At 54.2% G+C, this 14914-nt stretch overlaps 1 protein-coding gene and 1 long non-coding RNA gene across 2 annotated transcripts; one reads left to right on the plus strand and one right to left on the minus strand.

The window, feature by feature from the left end:
- Positions 1-3938: 3938 nt before the first annotated feature.
- On the minus strand, positions 3939-8760 carry LOC109028520 (uncharacterized). Its single transcript, XR_002007530.3, has 5 exons — positions 8595-8760; positions 6173-6267; positions 5392-5707; positions 4212-4283; positions 3939-4055 (listed from the first exon to the last, which is right to left on the minus strand). It is a non-coding gene; the product is annotated as an uncharacterized lncRNA (long non-coding RNA).
- A 1764-nt stretch (positions 8761-10524) lies between these two features.
- On the plus strand, positions 10525-14112 carry NKX2-3 (NK2 homeobox 3). The gene is made up of 2 exons (XM_004049930.5): positions 10525-11072; positions 12577-14112. Exons 1-2 carry the CDS (start codon positions 10715-10717, stop codon positions 13311-13313), a joined length of 1095 nt encoding a protein of 364 aa, XP_004049978.2. The 5' UTR covers positions 10525-10714; the 3' UTR covers positions 13314-14112.
- Positions 14113-14914: the final 802 nt, after the last annotated feature.

Here is a 14914-nt window from a genome sequence, read left to right on the forward strand (position 1 = left end):
CACATCGGCAGCCTCTGTGTGAGCAAGGACACAGAGCCCACACCCCAAACGGAAAAAAATCAACCTCCACTTGTCCCGGGCTTCATAATAATAAACTAACATTTATTGGGCGTTTCTTGTGCCAGGCACCACGCTAAGTGCTTCACAGAGGTAATTTCCTTGAATCCTTAGGCGACCTAACAGGTAGATGCTTCTAGTATTCCCAGTTCCACAAGTCAGAAAAGCAGAAACCTCAGAGAGGTTACGGAATTTGCCTGGAGACCCATGGAGACAGAATTTGAATCCACAACTCTGCTCCAGGAAGTGCACGGTGCCTCCCCGAGATGCAGCCACTTGCGCAGATTCCGGGGTGCCTGGCTGCCAAGGTCTGACGCCTAGCTCCAGCGCATTCCCGGCTCCGCCGGGCTGCAGGGGGTTTGCTTTCCAGTGGGAAGTTCCTACTTCTCCCGAGAGCGTCGGCAGAGTGGTCTAAGAGGTCAGGACAGAGGCAGGAGGGGAGCCTCCTCGGAAAGCCCTGTGACCTATTCCCAGGGACCCAGCAGTGGGCTCCCAGCGGGCCCTGCTCTGGGGTCGGGGTTGCAGATACCGCCCAGGAGGAGGCGAGCGAGGCCTCCGGGACAATAGGTCAACCCTGCGGGGGTCGCGGGGGGAGGCGGGGTCACTTGGAAAAACGCCTCCCTGGGGCCGGATGGCCGTGGAGTCACTGTTCCCGGAGTCTGGCTGGGGCAGGACGTTGTCTCCAGCCCACCCAGGCGTGGAGCGGAGGCGTCCTGCACCCACTCCTTACTTGCTTCGTGACCTTGGACAAATAATTTTATTTCTGGGGCCTCAATGTCCCAGGCTCTAACATGCGGCGGGAGGGGCGATGATACTTTTCTCCGAGGGATGTAGCGATCGGAAGAGACCTTTGTGTGGATTGCTTTTTTCACCGGTGGAAAGTTTATTATCATGATTAGTGTTAACTTGACAGTAGGCACCTCAGAAGGCGGGGACGAGGGCTGGCAGCCCCATACTGAATAGAAAGCGAAGGACGGAGGTAGGGAGAAAGGAAACTGCTCTGGGGGGCGGAGGTGGGGGTACACGCAGGAGGGAAGGGGAGGGGGCTAGAGGAGGCTCCGCCCCACCGTCCGGCAGTGTTTATTTTCAAGGCAGCTTCCAGTCAATCCTGTCACCGGGGCACATTCTTTTCGGGGGCTGTGAACCACCGTCAGGGCTCTGCAGGAAGATTTGAGAAGGGGGAGGGCTGTCGAGTAGGGAGCAGGAATTCGCAGAGTAGAGAGAACTGCGTCTGGGCAGGCAGTCCCTGCGTGGCGCGGGGGAAGAGAGGAAGCTGAGTGAGTGTTCGAGGCAAGGAATTTTAACAACTTTGGGCAATTTACCTCACCCTTCTGAGCCTCAGTTCCCTCCTCTGAAATGGTTATATTAATAGGGCCAAAGACAAGAGCTGTTGCAAGAAGCAGAAGCAGTAACAATGGCGGACACTTAGCAAGAGTTTACAGCAGCCTGGAGATGTTCTGGGATCTTCATACCCAATGAGACAGCGGACTCTCCCAGCCCAGTAGAAGTCTCTTGACCATGGTCTGCCAGTTTATGTGGGGGCTGGGTGGGGAGGGGAGGCTCTTCACCTCTGAGCCCATTGGTGCTTGTAGAAAAGCCATGAACAGTAGCTAGTACTGTCCATATGGTCATTGGTGGTAGGATTGCTAATGTTATTGTTGTCAGCTGTATTATTTCTATTGTTACAGCCACTCACTACCAACCCTAAAAGGTAGCCGCCAGTAACTCCTTTATGGAAAGGAAACAGGCTCAGAGAGGGTAAGTGACTTGCCTAAAGTCACACAGCAGGTGTGGGGCCAAGCGGAGAGATAAGAAACCAGGCAAATCCAATGGCCAGATGCTGTCACCCACCGCAGAGGCAAAAGGAGAGAGGGCACAGTTTAGTGCAGGGCAAGGCCTGAGTGAGAGAGGGACACCCACCGCCAGGGCAGGTCCCCAGCAGCTGATTTATTTGCATTCCAGCGGGGAGGCTAATTGGCCAGATCTTTATCTCAACACGATAACAATGACATGAGACTTCAGGGATTTGTTTACAGCAGCTAAAAATGATGCATTTGTGGGAGTGGGAAGCTGGGTTGGAGTGCGGGTTTTGTTTGCGGCTGCTTCAGCTTCAGAGGGTGGGGAGTGGCTACTGGGGGAGTGGGGAGGCTGAGAGGAGGCTGCTGGTCATTCTGAGAGTATTTCCTAAAACTAATGATTAAGAATTAGTGTCCTTGTTTGAAGACCCCAAAAAACACAAAATTTGATGGACAATTAAATAATGCTTTTCTAAGTGGGAAAACAGAGGGCCTGGGAACCCAACTCTCCGCCGATCTCTGCTCAGCTAGAGGAGAGGTTCGGCACCTCTGTGCCTAACAACCGCCCCTCACCACGCACACACCCAGCCGCCACCGCAAGAACCGTTTCTCCTCGCATAGGTGCGGAACGATCTGTAAGTGCTTTTCTTAATCTTTAAGGCAGGCCTATAAAGTCCACACCGTTATTATCTTCTTTTGTAAGTGAGAAAACAGCCATTTAACAAGGTTGAAGGACTGGCTCAAAGTCACAAGACTACAAAAACAGCAGGACTCCACACCTAGATCTGGTGGACTACAGGGCCAGTGCTCCAGCCCAAGACAGAGGCATGACTTATGATTATGACTTAGAGAAAGCAACATCTCCCTAGGCCCCATCCCAAACTCAACCTCCTCATCTATGGACTCTCCTTGCAGAGGAGGGTGTCACCGGGGCAACCTTTGCACATGAATGCTCAGGAGGTCTGTCTACAGCCATTCACATGCATGCTTATTGGCTTACCAGTTGTGGGAGGTATAAGATATTCACATCTGCCTGTGTACATGCTCACTTATGTGGGGGCACAATACATACATATATATACATACAGGCCACCCTTCTACAATACTAATGTGGAGGGCATGACACATGGAGTTTTTAAAAGTCTAAATTTCAGAATATTTCAATGTAGTTTTATTACTTTCAACAACACACACAGTCATTACAGTTCTGGTAATAAAATCTATTCCCTCTTCTCTGACTACAGCTTAGACAGGCCCTTATGGAACTACTTTGTACAAGACTAATTGTAATGATCCCATAAATTGCCTTATAGAAATAGTGCATCTGATAGTCATGGAACTTAATTTTCATCTTGGATCATATAAACATTTCTCTCCAAATCTCATGTCACTACCAGTAATTCACATTATTGTGGGGCGGGGTGGGTGGGGAAGGAGGGAGGGAATTTAGAATGAGTGTTGGCCAGCCCTGTGTTAATGACCACATGATCTGAAAGAGCAGAGCCCTAATGTGGAGTCTACATTTATGGGGAGTCCTGAGTGCCTTCTTCCCCATGCCCATCCACATGTGCACTCACTAATGTGTTCACACAGGAGAGCACTTTCCTCTTCATTCAAGGAGAAAGACAAGTCTGTAGAAACATTTATATCATGTCTCTATCCACCTACTGGAAACCTATATTTCTCAGGAGATGAAACTGCCACCAATCTCAAAAGTATGGCTGCAGCTGGAAGGTAAAGGGTAGAGGGTGGCTGGCTGGCTGCCTGCCATGCATCTGGGGAGCCCAGCTCCCAGGGGAGAATGCATGAGACTTAGTCTCCTCTCAGGAGGCCAGGGACTCAGTGGCCCCCACTGGCCCCAGTTAGGGAAAAGGTAGGAGATTATTGGTGGACCCAGAGCAGCTAGAGTGCTCTGTCCTTGGCTAGTGTGAGAAGCCAGGGACCCCACTCTTTTCTCTTAGATTTGGCCCCTGCATTTTAAGGCAACCTCTGAAACACCTTCCAGTTGGGGTGATCTCAAGACAATACAACCCCCAGTCAAAAGTGGGACTGTTGGGAAAGAAAGGAAAGTCAGTTTGCTCTCACCTGTGTGTGGTGCAGTGGGGGTGGGTGTTCCTGGTCTGGGAGCCCCCATCTGCTCTCAGGGATGCCTGGGGCCCAGGCCTCATGGTCACCTCCAGCTCTGCTCTGGTTCTCTTCAGACTGCCACAATAGAAGGAAACGGAGAAGGATCTGCCTGGAGTGGGGATTTCCATGGGGAGGGCAGCCAAGCCTGCCACCTGGAGCCCCACAGACCAGCTAGGGCCCACTGCTGAGGCCACTGGGGAGTGGGGGCTTGGGAGGTGGGAGAGGTCTTACCAGTTGGATCAGGGCACAGAGTAGCTTCCCTTTCACAAGCCCAGGGGTGCATGGGCATTTTCCTGAGCAGCCCTGAGGGTCAGAAGCAGAGGGGTGGGATGGGGGAAGGAATGTGGGGCTCAGGAGTGGAGTCTTGCTCAGTTAGTCTCACCCCACCTCGGCGAAGCCCTCCTGTGCTGCCCTGATTCCCTTCACATCAAACATCTACAGGGGCCACAATCAAAAAGCCTGAGAGCATCAGAGTGGAGGGGGTAAGAAGGGAGGGAAAAGAGGGGAATGAAACAAGATGAGGGGAAGAGTGAGAAAATGGGCAGGAGGGAAACGGGGAGGAGTGGAAACAGTAAGAAAGGAAGCTGAGGAGATGGGGGAGGAGGTGAGGAAGAAAGGAAGTGGGGGAAGGGCAGAAGGGAAAAGGGGTGGCAGAGTAAAATGGGCTCCGTCAGAGAGGAAGGGGCTACGAGGGGAAAAAGGCTAGCAGTGAGGGAGAGGAGGAGGACTGCAGGCAGAAGAGCGCGCGCGTTTTAGGATCCCCGACTCAGAAGCTCTGCCTGGCCTCAGGATGTGGCGAGCCTCAAGAGGTAAGAAGGTCCTCGCCTCTGGTTGGCAGGAGTGCGGAGAGGTGGAGGGGAGTTCGAAAAACTAGAGGCAGGTTCAAGGACAAAGGCCCACCTTGTGCGGGCCGACCAAGTCTCCCTAGTCCTCTTCGCTAGGGCCCCAGGCCCTTGGCGGGCGGATGGAGAGAGATGCCCCAGGAAAAAGCCCAGCACTGCTAGGCCCTACGTGCACGGGCTTGGAGACGGGGCGCCAGTAGCAGGCAGGGCACAATGAGGCTTGGGGCCCTTACAGTCGCTGCAACCTGGAGGTACCGAACCGGGGACCTCCGACCTGACATGCCGGCGAGGCTGCGAGGTCCAGAGCCTGGACCTGGTTCCTAGGGAGCGCCACTCCTTCTGACCCCTGTGGCGTGCGTCCTGGCGCGCCGCACCAGCCTGGTGCCTCAGCTCTCTCTGCTGTTCCCTGGCTGATTCTGAGCAAGGCCAGCAGCCCACGGCCCCACCCGACCCCCACATCTCCGCAGGGTCAGGCGAGCCGAGCAGGAACTGCGCCGGGGCAGTGGTGATGGCTGGGCGTCCCTGCAGCTTCAGGGGCCAAGGGCAATCGGGGGGCTAGGTCCGCAGACCTGGCCGTCCGCTGACGCAGCGAAGGTCTAGCGGAACCTTGGGGATCGCTCTCCCAGTGCCGACCGAAGGCCCGGACCTCCAGGCTGGACGCGGCGAAGGCCGCATAAGACGTTACTTAAACATGTTACTTAAACAAGACTGCAGTAAACGTTTCTTTCCAAGTGAGAAAGGTCTTTTTCGTTCTCAGACGGTTTGAAGATATTTGTGCCAACGTGACCCCCAGGGAGATTTGGAGGAAGCTTTCTATGTCCTAGGAGGCTGAGATCCCACGGAGCCGGTTTACGGTTGAGAGCAGACAGTTTCGAGTAGATAGCGCTGGAAGAGACACGAAGAATCTCTCTTGCTTCTTGGAACGCGATAACCACATTTCTTTCTCTGTTCCCCCACTACTAAAAATCAGCAATCCGCACAGAGCAGGCAGCCGCTCTGATTCGAATGAATAATTTGCCCAAGACAGCAGCCGCTCTTCTGAAGTCAGATTACATTTTTAAAAGTTTATACACATTGAAGTTTCGCTACAGAAAGTTAAAAGCACGCTAGCAACAACAAAAAAAGTTAAGGAATGCATTCAGAATTCCAATTTAATCCTCAAGTTAAAACTGCTCACTGCACGCCCAAATAGCACACGCAAACAGTACAAATAAATGTCTGTATACAAGAGTCCTTCATTTAGGTGTTTTTCGTTTGAAAAAATACTGAATTGATTTTCATTCAACAAAGATAGTCTTTTCGACATGTTTTATTAACAGAACTGGTTTTGGTAAAGAAAGGGTAATTTACATTTTTATCTTTAAAATTTTTGGAGGGGCAGATCCACAAAGATAGCTGTAAAGTCCTCTCCCTGAGAAATCGAAAGTCACATTCTCAGCAAGGACCTGTAATTTACAAGGAACTATACAAATTACTGTATTCGGACTAATTTTCTCCCAGGAAAGAGAAATAGTGGTTAATTTAGAAAACTCAATTCCAAATAAAATCTAGGAAAATTTGGCATTCCTGCAAACACATGCAAAACAAACTAGTGCTTAAAACAGCATTTCAAAATCTCTTTTATGAAATTCCTTCGACAAGAAAAAAACCTCCCAAGAAATTAGAACAGTTTAATGCCTTCTAGGACTCACTAACCTAGCTGACATTAAAAGCACAAAATGTATTCACCCGTCTCGCAATTAAAATGCTATTGCTTCTGAATTGCTTTAAAAAATGGATAGCTTTCTAACATCCCTTAACAAAAAACCAAAGCAAAGCACACTTGCGCATACACACAAACACACACACCCACCACCACCACCACCACCATGACTACCACCAACAAATTAACAAAAACCCATTTAGTGAGTCTCTCTCTCTCTCTCATAAGTTGACATTGAAAATGAAACTTCTAGGAGAGCAATAAAAAAAACGAAAAGATTCACCTGAAATGTTTTGGCTATCTGAGTTCATCACAGGATGATTTTTTCATGCTTTAATAGAAAAATCTCTTCTGATTGTAGTGTTACATTGTTACATTTTGATTAGAAAGCCACGATAACTTTCAACTTGTTTGCAGCCTTGGTTACATAATTAAATGACAATTTGAAAAGTTGAGAGACAACGGGATAAGCAGTGGCATTTACAACTAAAATTATCCATTATCTGCCTATATTTATATGTGCATTAAGCAATCTTTGTGTAGACAATAACAGCTATGAGAACACAGTTTTCAAAAAATTGTCACATTTTTCATTTGATAATGCATTTATTGTAATGGCTAGCATGTGGTTTTCCTTAAAAAAAAAAAAAAAGGTACAGACGTTTAGGCATCTATACAGCACTTCCCCTTCAAGGACTTTGCCACCATTTACTGATGATCTTTAATCATAGGGTGGGGGAGAGAGCTTGTATAAATGTATGAGGTGATGAAAGGGTAGGAAGGCAGATACACTCGATTAAAATAAAATCAAACGCTTCCATGGATGCAGCCTTACTTACTTTATCTGACAGTAATTAGCTAAACTGTCTGGAATGAAAACCTATTATTAGTAGAGCACAGCTCGAGGATTTCAAAGATCTAGTTTTCAGACAAGAGAATGCAAATGCCCCAGAAGGCGATCGTAACTGGATAGGCGTTGGAACCAGATCCCACTCTGATAAGAGACTCCTGCGGAGCGACTGCTGCTGTACAACTACCGCTCTCGAGTTCTCCTCCTTTCAGGCCCGCGGCCGTCGAGGGTACAGGCTGCGCGCCCGGGAAAAGGAGGCCACCTAGATGAGATTGGCCTGGCGGGGATCCCTGCGGGGAAGCACGGCCACTGGGGAACCAGACCAAGGGAGTCTGAACAATACTGAGGGGGTAGCTGGAGACAACCCAAACTCCTGCTCTGGGCATAAAACTCAGATCAACTTTAGGGATGCGGTAGCGGATAGAGGTTTTCCGCAGGCTGGAACAGCACTGCACTGGGCTGGGTATGAGGAAAGGAAGCGGCGATAAGGTCTAGGCGCCGCCCGCTAGGCCCCTTCGCCTGGAAGTCCTCACAGGCCCTGGTGGCCTACTGAGGAGCAATCTGCCCAGGGTCCTCAAGAGACAACCGCTTAGGCCTGGCGCAAGGTACCTGGCCCGGGGGCGGCTGGGGCGGCGGAATTTGGGGTAGAGGGGCACCCGTGGGCCTGCTGGTGGGGAGCAGACAGCCCCCTGCACGAGCTCACAGAGGCGCCCTGGTGGGCTCCGGCGGCTGCAGAGCGTCTGTGGGCGTGTATCGGCGATCAGGCGCTTGGAGGGGCGCTTTGTCCTGGTCGCAGTTTTAAGACCTGGATTGTTGGGGCTAGATTTATGAAAGGCCTAGGAGCGAAGCGAGATGGGAAGCAAGGGAATGTAACAAGGAGAAATGCAGGCTTCGGTTGGAAACTGGGGAGAGATTGTTTCGATAGCCTTTCTCCTTTTCTTTTTCCAGAATCATGAAATCACCGAGGAGAAGAAAACTGGGGGCTAGAAGAGAGCAGAAACATTTCCCCTGAGACAGTTTTGCCCCGGAGGTGGGGTGGGGAAGTGGGGCTGGAGCTCAGCTTCCTGCTTTTATGCTCGGCGGCCACCGTGATGCACACACACTCGAGGTCCGCCACCCCGCAGTGCCGTGCACCCCTCTGCCCCCACCTCGGAATCTTTGTGCCCGAGCGCTTGGGATCCACGGCAAAACCAGGCACATTCCTCCCTCTGCAGACTCACCGCCTGGTTTGTAGACACTGGTCTCCGCCTGGGGCGTCAATAGTTTCAGGATTTAAAGCAGAAAGACACCGGGCGCCCCTGTGGCTGAGGAATGGCGGTTCCAGCAGAAGACCCTGCCCACAGAGGGTCTCTCCCTACTGCCTGCGGGCCGCCGCTACCCTAAGTACTCCGGGGCGCACGTGGCCCACGCGGCATCCCAGCTCCCCGGGCGGATCCAGGGGCTGCCTCTCCACAACATTTCCGCTCCCTTCTGCAGAGCCCCGCCTCTCCCACCTCCCGACAGGCTGTTCTTTCTCCCTTCAACCTTGGGCACCCACTCCTGTCGCCGTTGCGGGACCCGCGTGGCAGCCCTCCACCCTCGTACCCACTCCCAGCCGGTGTCTTATGCCGCTCGTAGGCAATGTCCACCGTCCCTGCACCTTTCATCTGCCCCTTCCAGGTGAGACGGGTCTCTTTCAGCTCCGCCATCCTGACCGCCAAAAAATGCTTGGATTGGCTGGGGCCGGATGAGGACTGCCACGGTTGAGCTGGGACCGTTCCCTATTTTTTTTTAAGGCCAGCGCTGCACACGGGTCTTTCTGTGGCCCTGAAAGCAGCGCCCGCTGCTCCTCACTGGGCTAGGCCTGGTAGCGAGCAAATACCTATTGTGGAAGAAGATGGTCCCAGAGTTTCCAGCTCAGAGTTTCCAGAATCTGTGGTGGACTGCATAGACTCCCCCAGAAAACAACCAGGGCCTCATGAAGGTGCCAGAAGGCGTGTAGGCAGAGAAATTTTAAAAGCCTGTAGGAGAGGCAAGGCCTACATTCAGGCTCCTGATTTCAATAGGCGGAAAAGAAGGCTGCCAAGGCTGGGTCACCTCCCTTGTGAGCACAGATCCTGCTCTCAGTATGTGCCACACTCCAGCCACGCACCACCAATGCAGTCAACAAACACTGCTTGACCTCCCATACAGAAAAGCAGTCGTTGACACGTACTGAGCGCTTAACACGCATGAGGCCCTGCACTAAGATTCTGGCATGTTTTGCCTCATTCAACCCTAGCAACAACCAAAAAAGGTATTACTGCCTTCGTTTTATAGACGAGAAAACAGACTTAGAAATGCCGAAGATCACACACTGACTAGGCCAAGCAAGAGCTGTCGAATACCAAAGTTTAGTCATAACTCTATCTTCCTTTCACATACTGCTCTGTGCGGCTGCTGCCAGGGATACAAGGGCAAAAGCAACGCCGGGACACTGCCCTCATGGAGCTTACAGTCTAACTGGGGCGACCAGGCAGGCACATACAGCTATAGAATTAAGTGGGAAGTGATAAGTGACATGCATGTCCTTTGCTAACACAAGCTGCAAGTTCAGAGCCTGAAAAAGGGGACTTCCGGCTAGACGATCTAGGAGCTCTTCCTTGGAGAACATTTTCCACTCGTGGAGGCTAAGGGTCAGAAACATGTTCCAAGTGGAGAGAAAGCTTGAGCAAAGGCAACAAGTTGAAAACGGACATGTCGCCCACCCATAGATAGATAAAACACTCCATCTCCTCGTGGATCCAGCGCCCAGTATTTACCCGCCAGGAAGTTTTCCTGCCCCGCGCAGCAGCTGAAAAAACACACTCCTGGGGCATCCTTCCCTGGCGTTGGTTCGTGGACAGCAAGCCTCCCAGAACTGGCCTAGGTCGGGAAGGTGCAGCCACGCGGGAATCAATGGTTCAGGAACCGGATCAGTGCAGCCTCGCCCGCAGCGTCTCGGACTTCAGGACTCTATACTAGTCCTTGTCTATTTCTGGTAGAGCCGCAACATCCCACTCGCAGAGAGCAGGGGGCGTGGCCCACATGAGCCGGAACCTATAGGGAGGGAGGTTGGGGCGCCAGCCCCGCCCCCCGACGTGACGCAAGTCTCCCGGACAGAGGCTTAGGAGCCCGGGCCCCAGTCCCTGCAGTGGCTGTAACAAAACCCAGACCCCCAGGTCCCGGCCAATGGAGGCGATTTAGACTGGAGTGGGACCGCGTCTGTCAAAAGCCCGACTCGGCAGCAGCGGCGGAGTCCAGGAGGAGAGCTGGAGCCGCCGCGCTGCCTCCCCGCCCCCGCCGGGATTTATTATTTGGACTGGACAATTAAGTGGCCCTGATGATGTTACCAAGCCCGGTCACCTCCACCCCTTTCTCAGTCAAAGACATTTTGAATCTGGAGCAGCAGCACCAGCACTTCCATGGTGCGCACTTGCAGGCGGACTTGGAGCACCACTTCCACTCTGCGCCCTGCATGCTGGCCGCAGCTGAGGGGACGCAATTTTCTGACGGAGGGGAGGAGGACGAGGAAGACGAGGGCGAGAAATTGTCCTATTTGAACTCACTAGCCGCAGCAGACGGCCACGGGGATTCAGGGCTGTGTCCCCAGGGCTATGTCCACACGGTCCTGCGAGACTCGTGCAGCGAGCCCAAGGAACATGAAGAGGAGACCGAGGTCGTGAGGGACCGGAGCCAAAGTGAGTAGAGGGGGAAAGAAAACGCACCTGCACACCTGGAGCAATGGCAGAGCGCACACAAACAGCCCACAAACCTTGCCAGCGCAGCTGCCCACCCCTTTACCCTTTGGCTGGGGCCATGCCTCCGCCCTGGTCACCGACAGCTCCACAAAGCGCAGGTACCTGCAAGGGAGCCGGGGTGGAGAGACAAGGACGAGGTGACCCTGACAACTACTCCCCCCAAAGGGGGAAATGAGGGAAGGGAAGGTGGTTACTGCTGCCCTGATGCTGAGAGGCGACGTGGGCTCAGCGCCTGGGTCCTCATAATGGCAGTATTTTTGCTCTTCCCCCCGCCCCAAAAGGCTCTTCCCCCAAAAAGGGCAGGAGCCTGGACCTTTTTCGTTTTCCCTCTAGGGTGAGATGAGTTCTCTTAGCCCAGGGCAGCCACCCCTTCTTCTCCGAAAAGACAGCCCAAGCAGCCTGTGTCTCTCGCACCCGCAGGGGCAGGAACTTTGGTGGAGGCCAGCGGGGCGGTTTCCTCCCTTCTCTGCTTGGAGCTCAGCGTCCTTGAACCCGTGGCACTTGTAGAGAGAGAGGAGATGATCGGAAAGTGCGTGGGAACAATGTCTATTCCGCGCGACCATAGCTCTCACATCCCTAAGGCGCCAGCCTTTTTTGAAAATCCGTAACGTTTTGCTTTGTGTCCCAGGCTGCGGGCCTAATAGAAAACGCGCCGAACTTGAGTCCGAGATCTTGGCTGCTCACATCGGACGGGAAGTGAATTGATAGGGAGATGGGATAATCAAATAAAGTCCCCAAGGAAGTGTATTTAAGAGGACAGAATCACAGTCTTTCCCCAAGAGGCGGTTTGATGTGGCAGAGGCCAAGGCCTATGCTCTCATAGTTCCCAGAGCCGAAAATCGGCATGAAACTGTCTATAACTAGTCAATCAAACTTCATTTTCAAAGTGCACACAGACGTTGTCATAACATTCGCATGTAGTCTTTTATAAGCCACACACACACACACACACACACACAAGTCCCTGAGCCATGCACAAGCGTTACACTCAGAACAGATTTTCGCGCAACCCATGGCCACTGGCCCACTCATACCAACACGCCTCACACCTTCAGTTATCCTTGGTGGAGTAGAATGCAAACGAGTTTGCAAATACTGTAGTTATTATGTAGTTGCAAGCCTTCATCCTGAAAATAGTCATTAGCACGTCGAGCCGCATATTTAATACAGAGTAATCTCTTCTCTCGCAGATGCTCAAGATCCAAATAAACACGCACTAACTACCCCTCTCCACGAAATGCGCCTCCGCTTGCTAAGGGCGTTCTTTGGGTACTGGGGCTGTCTCAGGGTCCCACAGCGCCAGGAGCCACAAACTTTCCCAAAAGTCCAGCCATTTACTACCGCTCGCTCTGAGCAGCCACCAAAAAGGGTCACGGTGCTCCAGGACAGGAGCCGCGGTGCGGCCGGGAACAGCTAAGGACGCTGTTGTTTGCTTCTTCCGCAGAAAGCTGCCAGCTGAAGAAGTCTCTAGAGACGGCCGGAGACTGCAAGGCGGCGGAGGAGAGCGAGAGGCCGAAGCCACGCAGCCGCCGGAAGCCCCGGGTCCTCTTCTCGCAAGCCCAGGTCTTCGAGCTGGAACGCAGGTTCAAGCAGCAGCGGTACCTGTCGGCACCCGAGCGCGAGCACCTCGCCAGCAGCCTGAAGCTCACATCCACGCAGGTGAAAATCTGGTTCCAGAATCGCAGGTACAAGTGCAAGAGACAGCGGCAGGACAAGTCTCTGGAGCTTGGCGCACACGCGCCCCCGCCGCCGCCGCGCCGCGTGGCGGTCCCGGTGCTGGTGCGGGACGGCAAGCCGTGCGTCACGCCCAGCGCGCAGGCCTACGGCGCGCCCTACAGCGTGGGCGCCAGCGCCTACTCCTACAACAGCTTCCCCGCCTACGGCTATGGGAACTCGGCCGCGGCCGCCGCCGCCGCCGCCGCCGCCGCAGCAGCAGCGGCGGCCTACAGCAGCAGCTATGGCTGTGCGTACCCGGCGGGCGGCGGCGGCGGCGGCGGCGGGACCTCCGCGGCGACCACTGCCATGCAGCCCGCCTGCAGCGCGGCCGGAGGCGGCCCCTTTGTGAACGTGAGCAACCTAGGAGGCTTCGGCAGCGGCGGCGGCGCACAGCCGTTGCACCAGGGTACTGCAGCCGGGGCCGCGTGCGCTCAGGGCACCTTGCAGGGCATCCGGGCCTGGTAGGGACGGGGCGGGTCACGCGGCGGGCACCCCAGCGCAGCCTGGCGCCGCGGGACTGAAGCTCGAGAAGGGCCTGACCTAAAGGTCAGGTCCCCTCGTTAAAAAAATATATATGTCTAGCTCCTCAGGGCTTCGGATCGCAGCTCACTCGAGGCCTGGGGAAGGGGACTCAGGGGCGAGGAGGATGACTGGGTCCGGTCGCCAGGACTGTCTCTGAGGCAGAAACGCCGGCTGGGCGCCGGGGAGGACTATGGCCCCGACCCTGGCAGCGAGAGGAGACCAGGAGGCTAGGACCCTGGCCGCGCTTGGTTCTTCCAAAGCGAGAAGGGCTTCTCTCCCTCGGCCTTTCCGCGGCCTCCGCGAAGCGTTGGCGGGGAGCCCAAGGACATAACAAATTAAAAGCATGAAGGAGAGAAAAATGGGGGTCGGGGCTTGAGAAATTCCAGGCCCTACCGATCCTCTGCCCCCTTTGCGGGCCTGGAGCGCCATAGCACAGTGGATTTCGTTTCACAGCTGTCTCCCCTCCGCAGCAGATACCTCGGTCCAGATCTCCGGATTGTCGGGGGACGCAGGACTCTTCGAGGAAAACCAGCCGAATGAGATCAAAAGTTGGGGGTGGGGGGAGGCTGAACAAACTCGGGACCTGATGGCCCACCGGAGGTGTTACCGGGTTTCCTTTCTGTTTCGTATTCTGTATTCAGCACATGTTATCTATCTATCTATATAACTATAACCACACGCCGTGTACACACCCGCTGCCACACACTACAGGAGTCAATAAACAAGGTGCAATATTTTCAAATCGTTGGCCGGCTACAGAATTTGTTTAGCCCCAAAGAGTGGAGAGGAATCCTTTAAATAGGGCGGGAAGGGGAGGAAAAGGTGCGAGGGGGAAAGCCATCCTCCGTGGGCGATCGCAGGCCTGGTCTCCCATGAGCCAGGCCCCAGGCTGCAAGTCTGATCTCTTCGGGGCTTTGTTCATTAATTTCTGTTTACTCTTGCGGGCTGGACAGGTCGAAGGCTCAGGGCCATTTGAAGTCCCTGGCTTTGCAGTTCCCCCTAAGTTTTACCCAGATGCTTGGACTAGCTGTCCAAGCTGACAGGTATAGACCTGTGTTCGGTGAAGTCTTGGACTCTGCCCCACCTCGAGGGTCGCCAGGGAAAAGGAAGCCTCGCTCGCAGTCCCAGCTGTTGGCCGCGCGAAGGCGGCTCCTTCCCTGGCTGCAGCCAGGGATACCAACTCGCCCGGGGGCGCTGCGCTGCGCCCCACTGCGGCCGAGCTCTCCCCCTTGGCCGCCCTCCCTTCTCCCCCGGCGGCCGCGGCTTTATGCGGCTCCTTGTCACTTGCGGAGAATGCCTGTGCGAGGCCTGTGCTGCCACACGGCCGATTGTGAGCGTGCCAAGGCGGGTGAATGGGGAGGCCTCAGAGCGCCGCGCCATTGTGGGGCCGGGCCTCGCTGAAAGGCGGCTCCGGGCCGGGAAGGTGCGGAAAGAATGGCTTTTTATTGGAGTCCCGAACAAAAGGTGTGGTAGGAAGGCGAGGTCCCCTGCGCGAACAAAAACCCCAGCGCGTCGGATTGACGTCCCCCCCGAGCTCCCCATTG

The sequence above is a fragment of the Gorilla gorilla genome, chromosome 8 (genome assembly GCF_029281585.2).
Source record: "Gorilla gorilla gorilla isolate KB3781 chromosome 8, NHGRI_mGorGor1-v2.1_pri, whole genome shotgun sequence".
Lineage (NCBI taxonomy): Eukaryota > Metazoa > Chordata > Mammalia > Primates > Hominidae > Gorilla > Gorilla gorilla.